Source organism: Athene noctua, chromosome 28, assembly GCF_965140245.1.
Source record: "Athene noctua chromosome 28, bAthNoc1.hap1.1, whole genome shotgun sequence".
In the NCBI taxonomy this organism is placed as follows: Eukaryota; Metazoa; Chordata; class Aves; order Strigiformes; family Strigidae; genus Athene; species Athene noctua.
Genome location: NC_134064.1, coordinates 3,571,242 through 3,598,328, shown reverse-complemented (window position 1 = coordinate 3,598,328; position 27,087 = coordinate 3,571,242). Strand labels below are relative to the sequence as shown.

At 46.2% G+C, this 27,087-nt stretch overlaps 1 protein-coding gene across 3 annotated transcripts in view; it reads left to right on the top strand.

Moving 5' to 3' along the window:
* Positions 1 to 27,087, top strand: part of DPYSL2 (dihydropyrimidinase like 2) — a 54,866-nt gene that overhangs the window by 7,574 nt on the left and 20,205 nt on the right. The window contains exons 3-7 of one of the 3 annotated variants that reach the window (XM_074928739.1): positions 3,024 to 3,060; positions 4,511 to 4,563; positions 7,352 to 7,444; positions 8,777 to 8,961; positions 26,788 to 26,952. In XM_074928739.1, coding sequence (XP_074784840.1) covers positions 3,024 to 3,060; positions 4,511 to 4,563; positions 7,352 to 7,444; positions 8,777 to 8,961; positions 26,788 to 26,952 — 533 coding nt within the window. Of the gene's footprint in view, positions 1 to 3,023; positions 3,061 to 3,993; positions 4,155 to 4,510; positions 4,564 to 7,351; positions 7,445 to 8,776; positions 8,962 to 26,787; positions 26,953 to 27,087 lie in introns of those variants that run through there. The other 2 variants (XM_074928740.1, XM_074928738.1) reach the window with 2 other exon arrangements.

Below are 27,087 nucleotides of genomic sequence, written 5' to 3'. Positions count from 1 at the left end.
AATTCCACAAAGAAAGAGACTCTTTGAATAGTTTTTTTTTCCCCAACCATCCACTAATTCCTCAGTGAGAATAAAATTCCTTGCTATGTGCATTACGGTAGTCCACAGAATCTGTAAAGTTAAGATTCAGAGCTGATGTAAATTGATTTCCACTGTTGTCTGTGATGATTTATTTTAGCATAGATTATCACTGTACAGAGATTCTCGTATTCTTGTGCCATTTTTCCCTCTAGACCTTTCCAGAAGACAAATTTAGACGCAGACGTTCCTTTAACGTGAAATGCATTTCTGCTGCAATGAGCCTGCACAAGATGTCCTACACCAGCTGATATCTGTGCAGAAATGGCTGATGGCACTCGCGGGCATCTGCTGGCCAATGCGCCCCCCAACTACCCGAAGCCTCGGGCCGGGCCAGAGACACTCAGCCGGGGCAGAGCACAGCTCTGTATGTGGCTGGGGTGGAGGCTGGCAGTGCATATGTGGGCATAATGCTCCATTTTGTGCATTTCCTCCCCTGTTCTGCCATTTGGGGAATGTTGTCAAGGCCCTCAGAAGTGCTGATAGAGCGTAATTGAAGATATTTATGTTCCGTTGCGGTTCCTCTACCGCTGATGTGACTTGGCTGCAGCAACCTTGTTGGTCCTGTCGTAGTGGCTGCAGTCAGGGAGCTGGGCTGGGCTGGCCAGCCATCCTTCATCGCTTCCATTCGTTAATGTTTGGCAAGGAAGATTTGGCAGTGCTCGTTCTCTCTAGCACCTTCTAATTTTAGCCTGCTCAGCCTGCCGCGTGCATTAATAGACTGATGGAAGACAAAGTGCATCAACATTATCTAGAAATCGCATCGCTTCCCGCAACACCTTGGCAGGTAACGGCACCATCATGACAGCTGGGCTGGATACAAACCTGCAAGGATTTAAGAAGCGAATTTAACCCTCTTCCTTTAACCTAGGACCTGACTCCTGCCCCTGACATTTCACAAATAGTTATCTTTCTTCATTTCACTTACAGGCGGAATTCGTACATAAACTATAGCTTTACCAGGGGAATGAATGAGCTTTTGTAAAAAAAAAAAAAAAAAAAAAAGCAGGTCTACATCTTGGTATTTTCTGAGATGGTTCCCCACTTGTTCTCATCCCAACGTTGTCCTTTAGTTTCAGTAGCTCTTCTCCTTCCCTCCTGGTCACCTCCCCTCATGTGTGTTTATACAACAGATAATATCCATTCATTGCCTTTGTTTAGCAAGGTTAAATAAGCCAGTTTGCAACTACATTAATAATTTTCAAATTATTTACTTTTTGAGAACCTTTTAGTTCATCGCTAAGAGGAAAGAAAATTGGGATGTATTGCCAATTGGTGTAATGGAGCTTGAGGATACACTTGGGAGCTCAGTTCTGGTCCCTTGGGTACACGCTAAATCATATGGAAGTTTTTAAAATTCAGTGCTGTGTAGATGTTGAATATTGAACAAGCATGTTTTTCAGCTCTTTAATCTCTTCATTTATTTTATCCTGTACTACTTAGGTTCTTGCAACATGGTGATGGGAAGGAAAAAGCTAAGTGTCATCTGAAGATTCGTTATTACTTTCTGAACCTAATTACTATTGGACTCAAGTTATGGAATGTACTAAGAGTTCAAGAACTGCTGTTCTGAATTAGGCCCGTATGCAGTAAGGATTGCCTTTTTAAAAAAGTATTTTAAATAGCTATCTTTGAGCAGATGAGAATAGCTTTAGAACTATTAGCATGCTGGTGACATCATCCTCTTAAAGGTCCTATTTCTTCTACCAGTATTCCACAACTTTTAGCGTAACGTGGAGAAATGACCTGCCAAGATCAGGGAGGCGAGTCAGTGCTAAAGATGTAGACTTCCCTGCACCTGTTTTTGTGTTCATTCCTCTGTAATCATGTTGCTGCTGCCAGGGCAGGATCTTTAAATGGTAGCTGGACTTAGCACATCTCGGATCGGCTGCCCGAGGGCCTTGATGCAGTCTCTCAAACCTTCAGGCAGTGTTTGCTCCCTCTTTGATAGCTGAAGACACTCTTTTACCTGACAAGCAAAGGCAAGAAACCATTCAGATATAAAATTGAGGAGGAAAGCTAGCATTAAAGAGAAAAAAGGAACAGTTGCACTGTCTAAATTTAGAAATGTGATGTAGATGCTTTCTTCCATGTTCGGAGCAAAAATACGCTGAGGTTTTGAAATTTCTTCCAGCACAGATCAGAGAGGGGCAGGATAACTCATTTAGTATTGTCTAGTCTAATCAATACGTCAAAATAAAACCCTACAGGCTAACAAATTAATCATTTTGCTACTGTCGTAACGAGCTACTTTTTCATTTACTACAAATTGGATATTAGCTCCCTAAATGTTGCCTGATGCCCGACCGATACCCAGGAAAAACTCTTTTCCTTATAGCCTCATGCGAGCTAATGGACATAAAAAGTGCCGATAGTCACCTGTTTGAACAGATGTTGCCTTTAGAATCATTTACTGCCGTAATATGCCGCAGGTTTTAATTTCTTACGGGCTGTGCCCCGTGTTTCACGGAACCACTTGGGCGTGTAGAGATCACTACATTTTGTGACAGGAGCAGCTTGCAGTTTGCTTTGTGTGACTTGGAGTTCACTCCTGATTGAGGGGAGAAGGTAAGTCTCTGTCGGTCGTTGATATAACCTCCAAGCAGAAGGGAATTTGTGCTGTTTGACTTCTCCAAAAGGCGTTTTGTACCTTTCCCCTGAGCAACTGATGGAAGGGGAACGGGGGGGGGCTCCGGCGGCCTTTGGGATGGTTATCCCACACTCTGGCCGTGACTCCCCAGCTCTCCTCATTGCGCTGGAAATAACGAGGGAATATTTGTGCGATTTAACACATTTCCTTCCTTGAAGTACCAAGGGTTCAGGGACCGAGAAATGTGAGGCTCCAAGCGTGAGAGAAACGCTGGACTTGGCACCCCTGGGATGGTGAGACGTGGCCGGCGGGGACCACCCTGCCCCTGCGCTGGCTCTGAGCCCCCATTTCCCAGGTCAGTGACTCCAGGAGGGGGGGCCTCAAGCCGGGCTGTTTTTTCTGGTGGATTTGGTGCGGGAGAAGGCACTTCAGAAGCCTGACAGACCGCAGGGGGCTTCAAACCTCCCCCCCCCCCCCCCCCGCAATTTGCTAACGCTTCCGCAGCGCTTCCCGCTCCGGTAGCGCCAAGAAGGGCGGGGTGGGACAAAGAAGATGGAGGGCAGCGCCTTCCCCGCTCCCCGGGCACCCCGCTCTCGCCGCGGCGGGGGCAGGAGCAGGGGTGGCCCCGGCCCCGCCGTGCCCGGGGGTCCCCGCCGCGGCCCGGCCCGGAGGGGAGCGGGGAGATGGCGGGGGGGGGGGGGGGGGGGGGGGGTGTCCGCTCCCTCCCCTCAGCGCCACAGGCCCCGCCCCGCGCGCGCGGCCCCGCGCCCGCCCTGACGTCTCCATTGCGCCACTTTGCATATCAGCGCCTTCGCCTCTCCCCATTGGGCGGCGGCCGCCTCTCATTTGCATCCCCGCCGGGTTTTCGGCCAATGGCGCCCCGAGCTGAGCCGCTCCTTTCCCCCCTCCCACCTCCCGCCGGGGAGCGGCGCGGCCCAACGCGCATGCGCCGCCACCGCCCCGCTCCGCGCCGCCGCCGCCGCTGTTGTTGCTGGCGGCCGGGGCTGGGCTGGGCTGGGCTGGGTTAGGCTGGGCTGGGCTGGGCTAGGCTCGGCTGGGCTGGGCTGGGCTGCGCGGGGCCGGGCTCCGGGCAGAGGGAAGAAAGGGAGACGCGCAGGGGTGGCTGCTTCTCGCTTTCCTGCCATTGCGGAGAGCAGGGCTCGCCTCCCCGCCGCGCCGCGCCCTCCCCGGCGGACCCCGCGCTCCGCTGCCTTGTGATCGCATTGATTGGGGCTTGGGGGATTTATTTTTAAATCTATTTTCTTCTTCTTCTTTTTTTTTTTTTTTTTTTTTTTCCGGTGGAGGGGAGATCGTGGGGAGCAGTTGCTGCACGGGAGACAATAGCCATACAGCAGCCGCCCCGCATCTCCCCCCTCCCCTCCCCAGAAAAAAAAAAAAAAAAAAAAAAAAAAAATTAAATAAATACATCGGGGAGTGATTTCCCAAGATGTCTTATCAAGGGAAGAAAAATATTCCACGGATCACGGTGAGTTGAGTGCACGGGAATAAAAGCGGGGAAGGGGGAGGGGTGCGCGGGGATTAAGCCCTTTGTGTGCTGGGAGCGCGGTGCAGGGGCTGGGGCAGGGTAATAAGATCAGGGGCTAATGCAGCGCTTCCTGCGCGGCCGGGGGGGGCACGGCGGGGGGGGCTGCCCTTGGGGGAGATGCGCGGGAGAGCCGCGGGGCACCGGGGGCCGGATCGCCTCGGGTGTCACCGGCATCGGGGGCTCCGGCTCGCCGGGGCTGTACCCGGGGCGGGGGGTTCCCCCCATCTCCGTCCTGCCCCAGCCCGGCAAAGGGCGGCCCCGGGGAGAGGGGGATGGTGTGGGGGTGTCGGCCGGAGCCCCCCCCCCCCCCCTCTCCCCCCAGCGCGGCGGGCTGGCGCTGGGGATGCAGCAAAATTCCCTTTTCTTCCCCAAGAAGCTTCTCGCAAGGCGCGCGGTTCGCTCCGCTCCTCGCTGCCAGCCTGGGGGAGCGGGGAAGGAGCCGTTATATAAACCCCTCCCTTGACGTCGTTATTGTGGGAGCCGATTTAGGGCAGGTATTGCAGATCCGAGGATACTAACTTTTCGTTACGTAAGGCAAGATACTCGCATCTAACGGACTGGTACACCCATTTATTTATTGTATTTTTTTTTTTGACACAGAGTTTTTCATTATTGGCAGCGGCGCCGCGGCTCCTTCTCCCAGCCCCACGGACACACCCATCCTAGTCCTCCTTCCTCAGCCTCGGAGGCAGAAAAGTGAGCTCTGAAATGGAGCTTTGAAGTGTGACATTCGTGCAGGAGCCGCTGGGCCGTACAGTTAGGTTTGAAAGGATGTTTAGGAAAGGCAGGGGATGCACAAAATTGTTACGTGATACATGGAGTATCCTCTTTTTTTTTTTTTTTTTTTTTTTTTTTTTTGGAGGGGAGGGTGGATAGTTTCCATCCAAGAGTCCAGTGGTAGAGAGTTTAAAAAACATGCCTACGTTTAAATAAGGATGAAGGTTACTGCCGAGTCGCTGTCACAGGCCCAAAGTAGCCTTGACGCATTTTTCTTACAAGTGAATGCTCTGATTTACGTGGTGTGCACCCGATGCAATTCTCCTCTAAAGAGAAGGGGGAGAAAAAATCAGATTCTGGTCTTACTGGCGGTTGTATAAACCTACAGTTGATCTACGGAGGCTGATGCTTGAAGAAGGAGGATGCTCGCTGTCTAGCTGTCCCGTTTTGAGTGCATCAGGAGGGTAAATACATACAGATTTAGGGGCAGGCCCCTCGCCCGGTTGCAAACTGCGTGCGCTTTTGTCTCCAAGGTGGTTGAAATGAGCAGAAGGATTCGTTCTGATTTCAGATCCTACCGCTCAGCCGCAGCAGGAGACCTGTTTACTAGCAGAAGCATTCAGAGCATCATTAAAATGGCCCAGGCTGCATTTTGGTTGATCACTATACATATATTTTTAATTTTTAAATTTTTTTTCCTTCCTAACTGGTGCCCACTGCATTAGGACTCGGGCTGTCAGTGACATCGATGGCCAAACTAGCTGGTTTCGTCTTTTTTAATAGCACAGGGAGGCTGCACTAGAGGTGGGCATAAATACCGCAGTGTTTCTGGAAATGGTAAACATGTAGGACAGTTTGCTGTAGAGGCTGGCATTGAAAGACAAGTGGGTTTTTCACGCCCCAAGTTAATTCATTCAGGCTTATTGGCATTCACCGCAGATCCTAAATTTAAATCTTGGGGGTTTCTTTCTTTGTTTTTTAAATTGGTGGTGTTATTCAGGGAAACTCTCCGTTGCATCGGTAGGAGGAAGGAGAAGGAAACGAGGACGGGGAAGGAGAGACACTTAACATCTCATAGGTGTTTAGCAGTCGTATAAAAGATGGATATAATGGTGTAAATCAGTAGCTGATGCAATTTGTGTAGCTCTTTGGTGTTAAAAGAGCCATGTCAACCTGTGTCAGCTGAGAATATGGTGCTCCAGCTCTTCGGTTTTATTATAAGCTCTTTGGGAAAATGCCTGATTCTTTTCTCCTGTTTGTCGAGCGGAGTCCCAGCTCAAAATAAGGATCCTGAGCACCACTGTCACTGTCTTACACGTATTTGCTGTAAATTCAAGGCACCACCAAGTAAAAGTCCTGCGTTCTGCCCCTTTTTGAAGTCAGCTTTTGGTTTCACCAGTCTTTGGCAGTGCTGTTCTGGTGTAGCTTTGTTCTGTTAAAAAGATGGTTTGGGGAGGAGGAAGGAGGATCAGAGTGCAGACGTAAGGGCCAAGGTGTAGTTTAAACTGAGCACTGCATACCGTGTCTGTGCTTTGCTTTAAAGGTGCGCGTCTCTCATGCTGGGAATGAAGGAACCAGAAGAACGTAGCAGTCGCTTTGAACTCCCCTCCCCATCCAGATTGAGTTTCACTCTTGTTTATGACTACTGCAAAAAAGGATAAATTTGGTTTTGACCTAAAATCTTGCAGAAGCGAGGTGTAACCTGGGCTGTGATAAAAGCACATCTCCCGATAGCTGTCTTGTTATAATTACCTTCCTCTTCCTGCCAAACTGTCTTCTAATTTTAATAACCGTTTTTTAAGTCCTTCTCTTAAGCACATATTAGCAAATTAAAGTTTATTTCCATCTGATTACGCAGTAGTGCTCTGGAAAGGCAGTAAAAGTGTCCACTGCATCGAAACATCACTGAGTTGGACAAAATGAGTTTGTTTGTGTGGTGTAACCCGTGGCAACAGACTTTTGGTCCACTTCCCTGACAGCAGTTGACTCACAGTTAGCCAAGTAGTGACTCCAGTGTGTGGGTGCATATAGGAAATTTTGCATACGACCAAGGCAGAAAAAAAATAAGGGATGTGGCTATTACGCATCGCTCAAAGTATTATTTAATGCTCTTGCTGTAGGTGATGGTGGCAGACTGCAGGTAGGAGCGAAGCTGCCAAGTAGACAAGCCCAGTGGAACCCAGCTCCTCTTCTGCTCGGACTTTTTTTTTTTTGATCATTAGTGTGATGAAAGGACTTTTCAGATGAAATAAAATATATTATCTTTCCAGTTGAAAGTGCAGCAGTTGACTTGCGTTTTGACGTGCACTTTTGAATAATGCAGAGGTTGTTCCTGTCTCTACTCTTTTATCTCTGAAGTGACACTGCAGACTGTCAGCTTTCTCACCGAATAATTATGTATTGTTGTATGCTTCTTTGTTGCAGAGTGATCGTCTTTTGATCAAAGGTGGTAAAATAGTTAATGACGACCAGTCTTTTTATGCAGACATTTACATGGAAGATGGGTTGATAAAGTAAGTGAAGCCTGAAACCGTGTTGTGACTGGAAATGTCCATAAATGTCCTGCAGGTTAGCAAGGAATAACTTCGTCTCAGTGAGCTATATTAAATTGCAATGAAAAATGAATATTTCACATATATCCTGGTGTTTGATGGAAGAACTTTAAAAACAAGTCGTTAAATTAAATAAACAAATGGCCCAAACCCCCACTGTTATTAAAGTGTGGGTCAGAGGAGGTACTTACATGTGTTTAATTTTAGCCATGTGAATAGCCCCATGCTGAGACAGCACATATGTTTGAAGTTATCTGTGTTGTAACATTTTACTGAGTTATGACTTAAAATATTCTGAATCCAGGGGTCACCATCCAAATACAGTTTCTTCTGGTTTAGGGTAGGAGGGTGGACTTAGGTGACCCCTTAAGGTCTCTTGTAGTTCTGTCTTCTATGAATCCATGATCCAAACCCCCTTAATGTTAAAAATGTTCCTGTAGTTTAAGGATTGGCGTTCAGACCTCTTTCCAGCATGCTTCTGTGTTTTTCAGTCCCAAAACATACGTTTCTGGCACGTTAAACATATTACAAATTTCTTTGGAAAATTACTCTTAGGAAAAAATGGACGAGCCAGAGGTTACAAACAGGGAATTTTCCTGTTCTGGCTACATGGTCAGCACATGTGCTTTGTTAATCAAGGTTGAAAGTTATAGGAACGAGCCAAAAAGAGCTCATTGATTGCAATGTGTCATCCGACATGGCACTTTTCTAAAAATACGTCTGTGAAGAGCTAAACTGGAGAGACCTTTGAGAGTCCCATCAGGAGTCTGGTAACCAGTATCTGCATGGGTTTGTGTTTGTGCAGAGACTACGTAATATTTCTACATGAAAGGAAAGTAGACAATATAGAGGCAAAAATTTTCCCGGTGCTCCCAAAACAATATGAACATCTAAATTGCTGTTAGATGGTAAGAATCAAGTATTGACCTGCCACTTGGCAACCCCAGTCCAGTCCCAGTAAAGCTGCTGACAAGGCTCTGGCTGTGTTTGGTGCAGCGATCATCTGATTATCTGCACGGTCCCTTCTCCAGCTGCCTGCCAGTGGCTCCTTCTTTTCCTTCCTGTTAAGTCTAATATTGCCCCGAGGTCCTGAAGTAATTGCACACTTTGCTCTCAATTATGCAACTGCTTCAAGGGGAAGAATAAAACGTTATCAGCTGTGTATGCTGATCCTGTACGTGTCTTTATACGGAAAAAGAAAACGCTAGCCAGGTTAAGTAGCAGGAGGGTGTATGTTTACAGGCTCTTGGCCTTGTTTGTGTCTGATGTGCTGTTTGAAACCTCTTTACCCAGGCAAATAGGAGAGAATCTGATTGTGCCTGGGGGAGTGAAAACTATTGAAGCCCATGGCAGGATGGTGATTCCTGGAGGGATTGACGTTCACACCCGTTTCCAGATGCCAGAACAGGGGATGACATCTGCTGATGACTTCTTCCAAGGGACCAAGGCTGCACTGGCTGGGGGCACCACCATGATCAGTAAGCTGACTGTTTTGTCTCTTCCAAGAAAGCTTTACTTTTCTCTTCCTCGGATAAGGACAGAAACGGTGGGTTGTGTAAGTCACATGATATTTTGGACCAGGTACCAGCAGTGGATGATGTCTGTCCAGGTTGCTGAGAAAAGCTTGTGTAGGAAAAGGGATGGAAAAGCAAGACCCCAGGATTTGCCCATCTTGCAGCTGTCAATCATTTCACTCTTGTCCTTTCTGTTGGCAGGGGTTGCCTTGCTGCTTGTGTGACTTTACCAGATTCTTGGGTCTGCTCCTAGTGGAACCAGTGTCACTTTGACTTCTGGCTCCAGTATGAGCAGCAGATTCTCCACATCCCCTGTGCCTCGGTTCCCATTCTCTGTCATGTCTCTGACTCCAAGAGGATTGTACTCTTTGATCTGTGGAGTTCAGCCTTTCTGGCACAGCGGTTGCTGCACGTACAGAGAGGAGGACAGGTACTTCATACAGGTTTGTCTGGGGATGGATAGATGTCCGTCATATGGTTCACACCCAGAATCTTGATGCCAGTGTACTATGTGTCTTTGAAAACTGGGCCACTTACTTAGGGATTTGCACATGCTCACTCATATACACGGCTTTAGCACCAGGATTTTTGTTAGCGTTGTTCCTTTTGTGCTCATATCCTCTTTTGGAGGAAGAGAGAAATTGGGAAATGAAAATGTCTCAAAATAAAAAGACAGACTGACTTAACACCAGGATCAGACACTCATGGTGTTCCACTCTGGCTCTGAAATGCCTCGTGAATGACTTCCAGGCTGTCTGTCCCTGCTTGCATTGGCTACAGATGCTTGGCTTGTCAGACCTTAAAACTCTGTGAGTGAGTCATTGTCGTTAACATTGTCTGAGCTAGAGAAAAAAAAATAAAAACCACTGTTGCAGTGCAGCTGATCACATGTAAGCTGTAACACGGCGCCCTGGAGTCTGTTGCTGCATGTGGGAGTCAGGGATAAAGGTGTAAAGTGATAGAATATCTGAGCATCTTGCATTCTTTCGTGTACTCTGAGGTGCTGCCATTTCACAGGAGGGGAGTTTAAGGTGCAGAGGAATAAGAGCGTGGTTCAGAACATATACTAGTGTCTCTTGTTTGATCCACAATATAAAGAGATCTTAGGCACAGCCAGGAGTCAGACTAACTCTCCTCGGTTCAAACCTAGCTCCTTATGGACTAGAACATCCTCATCTCTTAGAGAATGGTTATGAGCAGTCTTTGATCCCTGGCCTGGTGGGCGGACTCGGATGGATTGACATGGAGATTGGGAGTAGGAGCTGGTCCAAACACAGCCAGACTGTCTCTCTTTCAGAAACAATCATTTTCTGGGTCTGGACCTTGAAAGAGGTTGTGTCTAGCCTGTGAACTTGGTCTAATGCTTCAAATAAATAACCTGAAAATAACCCAGGACATTATTTTTTATAATGTTATCACTTTAGAGTATGAAGTTTGTCTGTGAAGATGACCTCACACACAGAACGTAAAGTGGGAATGTAGCTGTGGATGGTCTCATTGTGCATACTAATATCTAGTTTTTCTTCAAGTCTTTGCTGTCAATTTAAATTAATAACACTGAAATCGTATTTTCTTTTCAGCTTCAGTTCATTGACTTTGTTTCGCTGGTTGTTCCTTTGTTGTTGGTACACCTGGTTCACACTTGAATTATCATTTTGTTCTTCCTTGTTAAGTTGGATTAGATCAAAATAACATTTTCTGTCATCTGCATCTGACCTTTCAACAGCATTATTTCCCCCAGTGGCACTTCTTAAAACATTTCAAGCAGAAATTGCTTAGGCAAAATTTTCTGTAGTAACCCTTTGCTTTTGTTGGCCAACTTCACCTATGTGGAGCCTCATGCTTCAGAAATGCTTGGACCTTTCTGTTTATGCGTACATGTACATTGCCTTTTTGACTGTAGTAGCTGAACATCTCACTAATGGTATTTTTTGAGTTAGGGAAGTTGGAGGAGAGGCCCCCAGTTTATAACCTCTCATTTTACAGCTCTGAAAAATGAGCACGATGTAGATTATGACCATGGGAAAACCATGTAGAGAAGGCCGATGGCTAAACTTGACCTTAATGCCTTCCTGGATTAGGATACCAAAATCCACAGTCATCTCTGAACAAAAACCATTTTGCATAGCAGCAAGGACACTAATGGAACTGCTTAGGATGATGGAGAGACATTTCTGATGGGTGGGCATCAGCAACTGGAGGTGAACAGTGGAAAAGCAGGGTAAATAATCCAACCAGACTTCAAAGCTTCAGAGTCTCTGCTCTGTGTCAGCCCAGCTGTGTTCTCTTCTGAGCAAAATTATACCATTTTCAAAAATGTTTTTCCACAGTGAAGCATGCAGAACTGCCCTCGTGAGCATGCTCTTGGTGGGTGGCCTTTGGTTTTTCCCAAAGCAGGTGGGAGTTGCAGTTGATTGCAGCATTTTTTGCTTTTATAATAAATAGGACAACATTTAGTGAGCGAGATTCATAACATCACAAACAAAGTGCAGCCTGAAAATGACACACTAATGTTTATGTCATGGTATATTTTAAACACCGTGCCTGTGGCTTTTCGAAAGAGAATATGCTTCTCTCATGGGAATACCTGTGTGCCTCCGTTCTTCAGGCTTTTATGGGAAAAACTGGGCACACAAATGTGAGCTTTGTTGGAAAAACCCACCCATGTTTCTTCATTTGTGCTTTAAGCAAACGTCACGTTATTTATTTACAAATACCTTTGCTCCATCCGTTTTTTCTTACGTAGCCCTCATTTGGGCAGGGTTAGTTGGCTTCATGCTTCGCTTTGTTTCACGTTTGCACACAGGAGGGCACTTTACGGCTGTTTACTTTACAATCGTTGCAGGGAAATGTTTGTTTTATGTACATTTTTCAGTGAAATTAAAAACAAGAATCTTGGATAGGTTTCTACTGACTGTTGGTTTCATAAAAACCGTGGGTGAAATCCTGGCTTCGGTGAGGTAACAGAGAGTTTTATCGCTGACCTCAGCAGTGCCGGGAATTCACCCTGTAGGTCTGGTTTGGTTTCAGTGAACTTCATTTTCAGCTCAGCTCAAATTCGGTGTTGTTCCTTTAATACTGATGGCAAACACATCCAAGGGAAGCACACAGGAGTTCAGGAATGTAACCTATTGTTTCCAAGCCCTGTTCTCATTTACTTCCGTTCCCCTTTAAAATAAATTCGTTACTACAGCATCGAGGAGAGGAGAATCCAACTCAGCTGGTGGCCAGTGGAGCAGCCCCGTATTCTGTGTGGGACTGGCGGAGATTGATCCGGGTGGGAAGCAGATCTGGCTCCAACCCAGTGTTTCCCAACTGATCCCCTGCTCAGCTGGGGTGAGGGAGAGCGGCTGGAGGTGATGAGCTGAATTAGCCCTTTCCTGCCCTCCAGTCCTCACTTTCCTGAGCCCTCTTCTAGGTTGCTCCACTCAGGAGTTAGGGCTGGTTGTTTTTTCTAGCTACTCGTTCCACGGAGGCCATTTGAACAGGAATTCCAGCTATGATCCTTCTGTCTCTACCCCCTTCAGTGCCAAAGGGAAGACTCCAGCTGACTCTGCTAACGCATGAAAAAATACAGTTGGTTTTGCTGTGCGGAGCCGCTGAGAGGTGAAGTGACGTATTGTGATATGATTGTTTGTTTTTCTGAAACAGCGATTTGCATGATCCTTTCTCTGTCCCTACCTTAAAACGATATTAGTGTGGGTATGTCAGCCAAGGGTGAACAGCACTGCGCAGGCTTTAGGATAACATTACTCCGGAAAAAAACTTGGATTATTGCCCTTTAAAAATGTCAGAATGCAGTGTTTGGGCATTAAGTTGAAGAGAGGATTCCAGGGTGATCCGCAGAAGACTTTGGAGGAGAGAAGAGTCTTAGATAGGCTCCAGCTCGTTCGGGGTAGCTTCCCTAAGCTCCCCCCTGTATTCCATGGAAAGAGAACAGTCCTTCTGGAATTTTGGAAGAGGACTCTGTCTGAAGTTGCCGTTTACAAGAGACTCTTTCTCATCCATGGAGCCTATGGAGCCACAGTTCTGTTGAGCTGAAGATGGCATTTCTGAGCCCCTGTTGTCCCAACTTGAGATAGGTTGATGCCCCAGGATATAGAACAGTCTCTGGAGCTGTTAGAGAAGGAAGATACCACTGCTAAGAACAGGGTGGCCTCTCCCAAGTCGTTTGATGATTTGGTCGCTCATTAACTGTGATGGATGAAATCCCATCAAAAAACAATGGTAAAACTCCCCCTGATTTCAGCGGAGGCAGGGTTGCCTTTCTCTGTTCCTAACCCTTTGGAAAGGATGAAGTTAAGCCGTGTATATTTACTAGCTCTCTGATCCCTCTAGCATGTTTAATGTCCCAGTGAGCACTGCATCTATCCAGGCCATCTCCCACACACATGTCGGCCCCCCCCTCTCCCAAAGGCTGCGTTTCTTCCTGGGTATCTGCTGTCCTTGAGTAAAATTGCTTGCTGACATTGCCTGTGTTGAGTCAGTCAACCACTGTTATAATCATAGAGTGAAATTACAGTGAGAGAAATTATAGCTCTTTCTGGCTTGGTGACTTGGAAGCCAGCTGCCTTTTGAACTTGACTAGCAGTTATCCTAATAACATGGAGAATGTACGCTGGGGATATGAGCCCTTGTGTCTTGGGAGGTTCAGAAAATGAGGGGGAACTTCACATGGGCTGCAGTCTGCTTCCTACTGCTTTATGCTTCTATTAAAGAGAAAGCTCGTGTGCAGGGTGGCGGAGGTTTTCAGGAGTGGGTTAGCTGCTCAGCTACAGTCGGATCTGTAGTGAGGTGACACCAGGTGTCCTAGGTCATCCTGAAGATCACCACCTTGCTGGAAGGAAATGGTTCAAGGCTGGCATGCCTGCTCACCTCTTGATTTGTGAACTGAGCGTGACTTGAGAGAACGGAGCTGCCCCAAAGGAGATCAGAGTCTAAAACTGCAATAGTGTGAGCTTAGAGCAGGGTTTAGAAGAAGTCAAGGGCAGCTTGGTCTGGGATGGTGTTTAGACCCACCAGTGAAGACTAGATCACACGCTGCACTACTGGGAGCTGCTATTTTATGTTATCGGGGTTAGTCCCGTTCTGGTAGAGAGCAAGAGTCTAAATGGTGGGCAAAGGAGGAGGATGGAAACAGAGACACGGAAGGAGGTGACGGCTGTGGTCACGCAGGAACTTGTGGTCGAGCTGGAAGTACAAAACCAAGCGTTTTGAGTCCAAGAGCAGTGACCACAGAGCTGCAGTGTCTCACCAAGTCTCTGTGGCTGTGCGTACACAGCACCGCATTGTTCTGCAGACACCAGCCTGAATTTTATTTCTTTTTTTTTTTTTTTTCATCCAGCAGCAGAGATAAAAGAGGAACTGTGTGGCTGGGGACTGGTGCTGCAGACAGGCTGCGTTGGGGCGTATGGCTCGTTTCACTTTCTAGCAGCTGGCAGTGGTTCTTCTGCAGCAAAGAAATGTAGAATTCTCTAGAAATGTAATGAAAATGTCCACTTGCTTGTAGAAAAGGTTATTGGTGATTTATATGGGTAAAGCCTGCCTTGAACTCTGTTATGAAGATAATGACATTACCACACAGGAGTGCAGAGTCCCTCTGGCCCTTTCTCTCCTCTCCCCAGCTCCCCTCGGTGCTTTTTATACCCCTGCACTCTTCAGCCTCTGCACTGATTCACTCTAAATCTTGTTCGCTTCACTGACTCCCAGCTTGCTGCTGATGCGTGTGTTGCCCTCCTTCAGAGCGGGCTTAAAATCGTTAATGAAAAAGTGGGTCCATGAACAAGAGCTGGGCAGTCCCCCATTGCGAGCTACTCTTCTCGAGCTTTTAAACCCCTCGAAGTCCATTAGTGGTGTGTGCAGCTCCTCTTGGGCCAAGAGCTTGCCTTGCTGGGCCCGGCTCTGCTTCCTGCATCCCTGCGCTGCCGAGGTTCTGCTGGATGGCATCACCTCTGTTGTTCTGATGGGCTGTCCAAAGGGGTCTTGCTGGAAGTAAACGAAATGAACCTGCCAAGCCCTTGATGTCTCTTGCCAGTTAGCACAGAAGGAAACAGCTGTTCAGTCCTCAGCATACGTTGTGTGTTATTGTGGGCATTTTATTATTTTTTTTTTTTCCCCCTTTGGGCTGCAGCTATTGTTTGTCATCTCTTTGCTGCTGAGAGAATAGGCTCCTGTGAGGAACAGATGACTTTAGGAGCTTGTAGCTTTGCCTGAGGTGATGCAGGGGGTCTGTGGTGTGATAGTGTCTTTAACCCTGGCTGTCAGATATTCAGGCTAATGACTCTGCCTACCAGCTGGGCCATCTCTCCTCCATAGTGCTGAAAGGTGAAATCAGCAGTGTCTGGTTTTGGCCTGGAGTCCTGTGGAACCACTGCAGTCCAGCACAGCTTGTTTGTAAGTCAGTCAGTACATTTCTCCTTATTTTCCCATCTTTTGCCTTCCCCAGAGCTGCTCTGGATCCTGGCCCTTGTTCCTCTCTCAGCCTTCTGCCTCTTTGGCAACACTGATTTTTTTTTTTTAAAGAGCAGGTGAGTGGGGCCCTGGCTTCATTTCTGTTTTTGCCCTGCTCTGCTCTGGACCCTCTCCACCCCTGTCACTGTGGAGGAAGGAGTGGATGGGGGCTCCCCAACACGTGCTGGAGCCTGGAGACTGATGTAGTTATGAACTAATGAATGTTGAAATGGCAACACCACTGGCAGTGCAGCCGTCTTCCTGCAGATGTGACTGACCTAGATTTTTCCATGCATCCAGAAAGAGGGATTTGGCACTCGCTCAGAAATAACCAGTGTTGTCTGTTTATGCAATAGCACTTAATCCCTCTTATTCCATATAACGGTTGGGATCAGTAGTGCTGCTTTCCCACTGCATGGAGAAGAATTCATGTTCCTTTGTTTGAAGAGCTACTTTTAAATGCTTTTCTTGCTTTGTGTCCAGCACTTTCATCCCCAAGTCCCATGCCTTATGGATGACATGGCAGGAGAAGTAAAGAGCTAACGGGTATCACTGATGTGTTGTGTTTTACACAGCCCCTTACATCACTGGAAAATATATGTGATACTTTGAGGGGTGCAGGTGTAAACGTTGAGTCCTCCAGATAAAGCTTGTCTGCTGTAGATGGAAAAGCAATCTTAAAAAAAAATAAAGTACGGTTATTCACCTCCGTTAATGTAACACCATTAGCTGTCTCTGACAAGTTTTTAGGGCACATGTGGTAAATCTTGCTAGATAACCTGTCTTCATCACCTTCAAGTTGAGACAAGGTCTTAGAAGGAAATGGTGCCTCCAGCTCTTTTCTTGGCCTGTTTTTCTGGGCACAGATTTTTGCCTTCCTACCAGTGTTCAATCCTTTGGCTTCTTTTACCTTCCCGTGAGTTTGACTCAGCAGAAACCATCCTTGTCAGACAGGAACTTTTCCCTTTCCAATTTGCGTGTCAGGGGAAGGAAGCAAGTGATGCCTGAAATGTGATGGCTAAAACGAAATGCAGTTATTTCTCACTCGGGGTGGATTTGGGTGAGTGCTGTCTGTAGAGTGGAATTTGACGTCTTGGGTCAGTGGAGTCTTCTTCCATCTTTCCTTCAGTTCATAGGTCCCATCTGTTTCTTAAAAACCAGATTTTTTTGTTTTTTTAATCTTTCTGGTGAGAGAGAGAAATGTTTAAGGAATACAAATTAGCTCCTCCTGTCTAACATACTTTAATTATGCTTATAAATTGCCAGTTGTTACCAACTTGGGGCTGTGCCTGCATCTTTGCACAACCCAAACTCCCATGGAAGCCATGTGCTTCTCAAAGGAATGCAGCGTTGGGGAGTTAAGAGTTACGGCTTCTGGAAAAACTCCTTTCTTCCCTTGATAGGTTACGGATAGCGTTAGGACTGTCTCTGTGACAATGGGTATGTCATTTAATTTCTCCATGCTAGTTGCTAGCTGTCCATAACGGGAGGTGGCTTTGTTGCTGAGGAGTTGTAAGCTTTAATTCAGATGAGTTAAATTCACCTAGACCCTCCTATTGTAAGTACAAAATGATCTTCCTGGATCCTGAAAGCCTCTTTTAACTAATAGGAGGAACCCTGAGACTTCAACATGCAAACGTTAAGGGGGAAATCTCCCAGTGAATTTTCAAAGCCCATCAAAAAGGGCCGTGCTATTGGAAGTTCCTCTTCCTGACTGCTTCTAGGGCATATTTTCACCAGATTGCTTTGTTCCTGAAAGCAGTTACATATGTGCAGTTCCTATACTTTTGGAATCTGGGGGACTCTGTGGTGGTTTACATATGAATTAAATTCCCTGGCGCAACCTACAGACAATGTGAGGTGGAAAAGGAGTTCCTTGAGAACTATCCTGTATTATTACACAGCACTGCTTTTGTGCAGAGGGGAAGGGGGAAAGTTCCCAAAGCATAGCACAGCAAGAGATAGGGTAACCCAATATTGCTTCAGAAATCTCATTTCAGAAATGCATGTCAGTTAATGATACTTCCCAACAGACTTTTCTTTATTTCAGGTAAGATTTCTCAGGATTTGTATCAGTGTCCTAAGAGTTCAGCTACTGCTGGGGTACAAAGTACTTTTCAGATTGATGTGCAGAGACTCTTTGTCTACTGTGAACTGAAAAAGTTTTTGTAGCCCAACAGTAACTGGAGAAAAATGTAGGTGTGCAGGATGTTCTTGCATGAGGTAAAATGAGGCCATGGTACCAAGACCAGAGTTGGCTTCTGGTGCTTTGTGAAGCCGTTGGTCCTTTTGCTGTGCAAACACTATAAAAGGGGAAAGTGGCAGCTGTATGGAAATGACGCGTGGTGAGCTGCCCCGCAGCGTGGATCCAGGGGCAGTGCAGGCTATTGATCAGTCTGGCTTTCGTGTTTGAGACAGGAAATTAAGTTGAGGTCTAGAATGTAAGAGTTGCCTCTGAAAGCTTAATGCGTGGCAAAAATAAAAGGCAGTGTCTTGTATGGATGAGTTTTCCTAAGCAGTTTGCTGTAGGGCTTCTGTACTAGAAGAGTCGGAGGCTTAGTGTCCATCCTCGGGCTGGCCAGCGCAGGTGGTACCCAGGCGTGCAGACTTCCGTGCCTCAGACATGGTGCTTTGTGCCCCCAAACAAAGTTTTGTGAGCCTGGGAAGATCCCAGACTGTGTCAGAGGCTGGACAGGGCTATTTCAGACCCGGAGGAAGGAAATTTGGCAGCTGGGGACTGCGTCACAGGATTCCTATTAAAACTAAGGAAGATCTACTTCAGGCTTCCTACGGGTTGTTATTACAATAGGTATTTTGGCAGGCAACAGTAGCCTTGTGGAGTTAATAGAAAACTAGCAGATGGCTCAGTGTAGTCAGAATTGACATGTGCAGTGTGAATGTGCTGCTTGGTCTCTGTCCTACAATAGGTTTGTTAGAAAATAGGTTCTGCTCACCCCCACATCAGATCCCACCAGTTTTCTCTGTGGACACACGGACACTTGGATCTGGTTCCGTCCGTGCTTCCTTGTCTTTAGTTCTGTTTGGCAGTCATCAAAGTCAGCCTTAACTGAGGACAGAATGGGGACTCTTAGTGTCTTACCAGAAGTGGAAGTGGTGTGATGGTGATTGATGAAAACCTCTTCCTCAAAGCGTGATGTCACTTCATCACGGCCACGAGAAGAGGAAGTGTCTGGCCCTTGTCCAGCGAGGCGAGATGTTTATATGGCAGATACACAGAGGGAAAGGACACGTTCACCAAGCAGATATTTTTTTTATTTCCCTCACAAACTGTTAAAAGTGATTCTGTAGAGTCAGAACTCTTTGCATTTAGTTTATTTTGTTGGGGAAAAAAAAAAAAAATCTTTCTTGTCCTGAAAACATAAAGCTCCCTCAGAACCATCACAAATTTCCATTGTAAAAATCCCCGTTCTGCAGTTGTTCCTCTTCATTTCCAACGCCCCCCTGAGACAACCATGGGCAGTGAAAGGAAGCTGAGAAGCCAAAATCTGGTCTTGTGGACAGTGATGCAAATCCAGCATCGTTCCAGCTTCCTGGCTAGTGGAAAAAGCCTGGCGGGCAGGGTAATATCTCCACTGACCTGAGAGGGACAGAACTGGCTTACAGCGCTTGATCTTTTATCCTCTTGTTTCTGATCAAACTATTGCCCCTTGGATGTGTTGTTACAGTTGTGTTTTGCCTTGACTTGAAAACCATGGCTACAAGCAGAGGTTTTCTCAGTCCCGTTCCCTCCCGGTTTACAGGCCAATTTGTATGGAAGTCTTTGAAGTCCTGTGCACTTTTTTTTTTTTTTTTTTTTTCATGGGCTTGAAGCGTGGCGTATGCCTAAAAGAAAGAATAAATCTTGGAATCACTTAAATATCTCTTTTGAACTTGGCTCCCCACCTCCTCTGTCATGGTGACCTCCTGAGATACAAGCATAGCTTTGGATGTACAATAAACCTGTAATGTAAAGAAATGGAGCCTTTTTTGATCTGATCTAAATAGATAGTCATTCCAGCTGTTATTAAGAGGGTTATTAATTACTGTTTGGACATACTGACCCCCATTCTTTACATTTGTGTCCAGCTGGCATTAAATTATTAATCATATTTTGGATCTAATCAGCTAAAAAGACAAGTGAAATATCTGTATGACGTCAACGAGGGACTAACAGAACATTGCAGTCTGAAAATGTAATCAGTGTAGCATGGATATGTCTAATTTTTCTGAGTCTGGTCCAGCTTCTGATTCCCTGCATGGAGTCTAATAAACTGGATCTAAAGTGACAGAAAACAACATGCGATGTCATTTAGCCTGCCTTTTCTTCTGTTAGTTTGGCAGACGTGTACGAGCGAGCAGTCCTTGTGTAGTTGTGTTAGCGCAGCAAATGCTCTTCTGTGCAGAGTGCTGTTATTCTCCGGAATAATCTCTTTATTTCAAGTATCTTTTCTTGGGGGGAAAAAAACCCTCCAATAATAAAATAATGTGGGAATAAATCCCCAGAAATATGCAAAGCGGAAATCTGATTGCTGGATCCAGGACGTCAAGAAGGTTCTTCATTTGATTTTTTCATCACCTTCCAGTGTATCGGCTTTTGTATGTTAGGTACATGAAAAGGCAACCTTAGAAGCAATCTTGTAGTTGTCCTTTCTTGTCCTAGATCAAAAACATCACCTGGAGTGTGGTTTAGAGGAAGAGCCGGGTATGAAATTGGAACACAGGAGATGTGAAGCTCTTTTAGGTTACTTGATTTGGGATTTTTTGAGCTCAGAATAAATGCTGAGGTCACTTTCTAGCCTAAATCGATGCAGAGCCAGTGAGCTGGTAGTTGTGTTTCAATATTTCAAGCAGAAGTCTCTTGTTGCTGGGAGGCTTGACTTTGTTAATAACTTTGTTACTGGACAAGGCAGCTTTTGGTAGCTCAATTCTTGACATGTCAAAGGGTTGTAATGATACATAACTAATAGTAGAAGGGTTTGTGGTATTTCACCAGCTGAGAGTTTGAAGTCTCTGGGTGAAATAAGGTCTGTGATTATGGGATAATCTTCTGTGAAGCTCCTTGGGTCAGTCAAGCACCCAACTTTCAGTTCACTCATACTGATTTTATTCCACTCGCTCTCATAGCGTTACTCCCAGTTCACACCAGTGCCAGGAGAATATTACTGCAGCCAGAGACTAGCAACAACTCCAGACTTCTAAGTAGGGAGCTTTGCAATTACCAGGGCTGAATTTAATTACAACCTCTCAATAAAATGGCTTGTGACAGAATGTACAACTCAATAAATCCACCAGATTTCATCACATGCAGTTGCTGTGAAGATTAAGTAGTATTAAAAAGGCAGATGTGTTTATAGTGATTAAGCTGCTATTTAAAGTTTTGGGTAGGGGAAATCTGCCTGCTAACAGTTAAGCTTAAAAGTTAAGGATTTTCACCTTATAAACTCCTCTTAAACAATAGGCACATTCAATGCTAGTAGGAGTAGGACATAATGTGTAAAACTGCAGTTTATAATAGCAACTGGAACCCTGCATACATGGTTTTATTACATACACAGTTTTTGTAACATCTGACCCTAATTCGCGTTTATATTGTCCATATCAAATAGCTTTTCTCTTTCCTGGTAGCGGTGTTCATTAGCTGAAGACCAGAAGAAATTTCATGCATGCTTTAGATGACATGTAATTAAGCCAGCTGGAAAAAAAACCAAAACAAAACACCTTTATGGGGGGAAAGCTAGAACCAAAGGCTATTAATAGAAACTCCAGGAAGGGGTTGTTAGCATGCCAAGGCCTGCTCAAATGAGGAAGGATGCAAAAAAGAAAAAAATTGAAGATGCCACAATACCAGGAAGCTATAAACCCCATTAATCCCCACCCATGAGGACATCCATCCAAAAAGTAAACTTCTGTTTTCAAGGCAAGGCTGATAAGCTGAATTCAGCTGTGCTACTGAAGCAGTGATTTCTCTTGAGCTTAGTGAGGAGTCAAAAATATAAAGGCATGGCACTTAAACTGCATTTTTTTGGAGAGATTGAAAGTGCCAGAGAGAGATTATATGGGATTTTTTATGGCTTCAGTCTCAGAGCATCCTGCAGGCTGTTGGTTAAATTCCCCAGTCTTCTGTGTGTGATCCCTCGTGCCCATGCAGAACAGCTACCTCCGTTCTCAAACTGGGAGCTTGGTCAGGGCCTGATCTGTGAGCTGAGACCCACAGGTATCCCCCTGCTTCAGAGAAGCTCTTAAGGACCAGAAAGCCACAGTGTTAGCTGAGTTTGTAAAAGGGAGCCAAGATGTGATGCAACATTTTATAAAGTCACTGTTTAAAGCTGAGATTGGCACCGTTTTACCTGTGCTGTGCAGCTGGTGGGTCGGTATGGTTTTACAGTATGGGTGGAGATATAACAGCTGAATGAAGAGCAAAGATATGTTTAAAGCTGAGCCTTAATACTTGCGCTGCCCGGTGATGTGATTAATAAATGCTGGTGCTTTATAAACGGTTGCTCTCACTTCTCCTACCCTACTTAAGAGTTTTCATGCTTGTGTTAAAACAATACTACTTTATTTTCCCCATATTTGGAAAATTCCCTTTAAATCAATTCCTCTAAGATTTTGCCTTCCCCTTTCGTTTAACACCAAGTGCCTGATGCACCGGTGGTTGTTATCTCTCCCCCACAGCAGTCAACCATTTCGGCTCACTGGACACGTGACATTTCAGCGTGGCTGAATGCCAGCTCTGGTGTTATTAAAGCCACACAGATAAGCCAACAGTGGTTGGTGTTGTTGTCTCCCTTCAGCTTATGGTCTGCCTTTAATCTTGAGCTGATTAATCTGTCCAAGGAGGAGTGAAGGATCGTTGAGCGAGACAGGCAGCAAACCAGCCGCGGATGATGGGTGGGTGGGTGGGAGCTGACATACTTGGAAGTAAGAGCAGATGCACCTTGTGCACAATGTGAAACCCTGTGTAATGATGGGAGAGCAAAACCAGGCCCATGAGAGAGGTAATTAAAAGTCTTGGTGATTGTGGCTGGAACAATCATGGCACACTGGGTACGCAGGTCCTCAGATCCCACTGCCTTCCAAAGGGAGGTGAACGCCCTATCAGAAACAGACTATCCAGTAATTTTGGAATCTCGTCAGTATTTTAGCCAGGGAAAAATGAGATGATTTGTAAAACACAAAATCCTTTTTACTTTTTTTTTTTTTTTTACAAAGCAGATCCCTTGCTGATGTAAACAGGTTTGCTTGCTTCGAAGCCACAGGCTGTTGCATTTTGGATTCTGCATTTCAGAAGGTTAAAAGATAAATCTATGGAATGTTTTCTATTCATAGCTGAGAAACCACTGTAATCCTAACCTTGGCTTTGCCATGTAACTTGCTGAGAGTGTATCTTACGTAAAGAGAAACATTAGGATTAGGCCTGAAATTCACTCTGATTCAGGGAGCCACTACAAGGACCGCAAGCTATTTAACTCCTCCTTTGAAGGTTTTAGTCCTGATGAAGTGATACTTACTTGATCTTTTCCTTTTCTCTTTTTTTACTTCATTGTGTTTTCTGCTTTTGGAGCAAGCTTTGAGCTTAAATTGAGCTGGCAACTTCCTTTTCAGGCCTCAGCAGCTGATATCATTTGCACAGCAATAATCAGCAACAGGAAGAAAACATCTGGGCTTGGAAGCATGAAGAGATCAAGGCTGTAGTGGTCTAGAGAATAAAGGGGTGACAACAGTCTGCGTTGCAACAGTTTGCCTTGAGTGCATCCTGCAGACGTGAGGCCGCTCCGGCGGCCGCAGGAATCGAACATTCCTGGTTTCTGAGATGAAGAAACAAAAGATGAGGCAGTAAGCTGTCGGGTTCCCTAGAGAGAAGTGCTTCAGTGGGGTCAGGGCAGCACACTGCTTTTCACATGGGAAACCTCCGGGGTAATCTCCACGGCAGGGTTTGCTGCCTGCTCCGGTGGGTCGGACGACCTTGTGTCCATGGTCCTGTGGTGGATCGTACCCAGGGGTCAGCTTGGGAACCTGGGGCTGTGGGAATGCGGCGGATGGAGCTTTCATCAGCTGCTTTGTACTGCTCTGAAGCACAGGGACCTTAAAGAAAAAGCTTTTTGTTTATTACTCTTGAGCTGTGCCTGAGGGTGAGAAGGAGAACTTCCTCTGAGCTGCATGTGGGTGATTCCTATTCATACCAACAGGCAGAAGTAGTTGCAACGCTCAGTTCTTTTAACAGCAGGCAGAGAATCAATCTTAACTCTTCTCCTTTAAAGGATCTAGGCTCATTCTTACTTGGGCTCCCCAAAACCCCGACCCTAGCATGCAGGGATGTAGGAGGGATGTAGACCACGAGCCTGCAATGTAGTTGACCCCTTCCATTGCATCAAGGGATGGTGGAATGGCAGAGACATTTGCATTTGTGTCTGAATTACCTCTAGATTAGCACATAGGGCTACATCCATCTTCCTCATGGCTTACGTGCAGCACCTACCACTTCTGCTGCCTCACTTGTGGCAGCACAGCTCCCTCCTGCTCCAGGGTGCCTGTGTCAGGCGCAGCCACTGAGCAGCTCCAGCTGCCCTCCAGCACTTGGACCCCTGTCCGGGGATGTCCCTGTCCCTGTGACGGTCCCACGCTGTGCTCTGTCACATTGCTCCTTCCCCGAGGCTCTTTGGACTAGTTAAACCACAGGCTTTTGAAGGCTGTTGGCTTACCTTGCACATTCAGGCCTCCTCGCTGACTTCTTCCATGGGAATATAATGCAATGGTTGATCAGTAATATTTGCCTGGCAGAAAGCTGCTATGGAAACAAACTGTGCTCTATTTTGATGGGGATGATGGGTGATTTGGCTATCGGTGAGCTCCAGGGAGCTGCTATGAGATGTGTCGGCAGTGCAGCTTCCATATAAGATATTCCTAATCCCCAGAGCTGACTTTCATGCACATATGCACCACTACCTCCATCCCTTATCCTTATTGTAACCAGCTGTGGTTTGACTTTGTCAAAGATCTGATGGAGCTCCCTTACCCCTTCTCCCACTCCCTCCACAAACTCCCATTAGTCATACTTGGGCAGCGCATGAAATAAGATGGTGATAAAGCTCTGATCCTAGACACCAGAGTCATTCCTAGGGGCTCCGTGCTGGGCTGTGAAGACTCCACTGTGTTAACCCCTTGGTGCCTCCAGGCAGAATTTCTTAATGTCCATAAGCTGTATATCATCTTGGGGCTGATAGAGCTCTTGGAGCACCTTTCATCTTAAGTAGAGATGGACTTATGACTGTGAGGTGTTAGAGATTAAATGGGCTTTTTAATTAGTGGGCTGAAGAGGACAGCTCTTGTGTTAAGGCAGTTGCCATTTGTGAAAACCTGGGTTTTCCCTGTATCCCACTGGTAACGCAGAGAGAATGTTACTTTCCCCCTTGTTGTTCATACTACTTAAGCTAAAGATTAACTTTGGCAGAGTGACAAGGGGCTACATACTGGCCAAGAAACAATTCAGTCTGGAAGGTTTCAGACCACTGGGGAGGAAGAGATCATGGAGCAGAAATTGGATGATTTTTTTTAAAAAAAAAAAAACAAAACAGGACAGTTTATTGTCTGGTTAAATTTGTGTTGCTTTTCCCCAGGGTGGTGAAAAGCACATCCTTGATCTGATGCCAGTCGCCAGGCAAATTTCAGAGCTTTTGCTCAGAGCATGGATTTCTCTGATGGGCAGTACACTGCTGTCTGAGCAGAGGAAGGCCACCAGCCACTCCTGAACCCCTAAACCACTGCAGATCAAAGCTGTTGTGCCCGTGCATCAGCAAAGACCTGCACATCACACCCTTCCCTTTGCAGGCTAGCGTGATACTTGGAGGGGCAAACACAAGCCTTTGGGAGAAGCACAAGTATTTTAACCGCCGTTTTGCTCTCTGTCATGCAGTCACCTTGGGCAGAGCTTGGCGGGAAGGATGGTTGTTTTGGGTGATCTTGACTTTCTACAGTGTTTGCGCATCTCAAACGTTGGAGACGTCGTTCCCGACTTGGGTGGCTGAGGCGTGTGGGTCGTTCAGGAGAGCTCTGCTGCTTTTACAGGGCGTTGAGAGCTCCCGGGGTAAATCCAGTTCTTAAGGCAGTGCAAGACCAGTAAATCTAGGCTGTTGTGTCTGTGTGGGGGCGCAGCAAAGCTTTGTACTTCACTGAGAGTGAGTAGGGCCCAAGGACTTTGTCTCTTATCCCAGATGTGATTTAGAGCTAACTGCTGAGCCAATGGCAGCCCAGATATTCACAGTAAAGCTAAAAATAAAACTGCTTGATTTTCTCTGCTGATAATTGAAGCAACTTTTTATTTTTTTGTTTGATTTGATGGAAAATCAAGCCAGGGCGCTCTCCTCCTCCCCAACAGTGCCTGACCAGTTTGTGACCCCTGAAGTCCCGCAGGCTTTTCCTACTCTCAGCAGCAGTTCAGTTTCTGAGATGCTGGCTTGCTTCTTTTATTTCACTGCATCTAGTGAAGATCTTAGAGATCCCATGCACCCAAATAAAAGTTTGAATGCTATTCAGATTACTGTGAGGAACACTAAACCTTCAGATCCAAATCTCTTTTGTTACCCTTTGAGGCTGTTTTACATCTGTAGCACTGGTGGAGTATTCTGTAGCTACTGCTGAACCCAGTTGCTGCTGGACCTAATGTGTTAGGCTGGAACGAGGACCAGCCTGAGCAGATGCCAGAGGCAAGCAGCACTGTCTTGTCTTCAGGAGGTGTCTCTCCAGACTGTTGGTCCTGCTTCTTCTAGTCCTCCCTTGTATGCTGTCTGGGGAAGGTGCTCCCGGTTGGGATGAGGCGCCCAAAGCAGCTCAGATCCATGTGGGGAGTCCTTGGTTGTCACTGCGTACGTGCCAGCAGTAATACATCTTTCTGCTCTCTGGACACCTTTTCTAGCATGTCCAGAGGCACAGACGGAGACACTGCTTGAACCTGAGGTGCTGAGTACTGAAAGCTGCTGACTGATGCTCGCAGGGGATGCTGCCCATGTCATTGTTTATTTGTCACCAAAGAGGGGAGCAGTATTTATAGAGCTCTCTGCAGTGGTTTGTGTTTGCTGCCCTGGGAGTTTCATTTACTCCATTCACAAACAATTGCAGTAAACGGGCTGTAGTATTTAAACTATTTCCTTCAGCTTCTGCTCCATAATCAGCTTCCCGGCAGCATTCTCAGATGTAGGGGTTTAGAAACGAGGTTCTTCATATTTTAAGGGGAAGGGGCTGTCTTGGTTTTGCGGCAGCATCTGCAAGGCATGTTTTATGTCTTGGGCATCCAGGGAGGTTATTGCACCAGCCGTTTACCAGTGCTTTGGTTGTCTTTCCCAGTTGATCATGTGGTTCCTGAGCCAGGGACCAGTTTGCTGACTGCGTTTGACCAGTGGCGAGAATGGGCAGACAGCAAATCCTGCTGTGACTACTCTCTGCATGTGGATATCACCGAGTGGCATAAAGGTGTCCAGGAGGAGATGGAAGCTCTGGTTAAAGATCATGGTAAGTGCAGTTATTAAAAATTCAGGGAAGCCTTTCCCCTTCTTATTTTTCAGGACTGGTTCCCCTATTTTTTAGGACTGGCCCTTGTGAACCATTTGACTCTTGTATCCCAGTAAAGCTGTTCTGGGCCCTGAC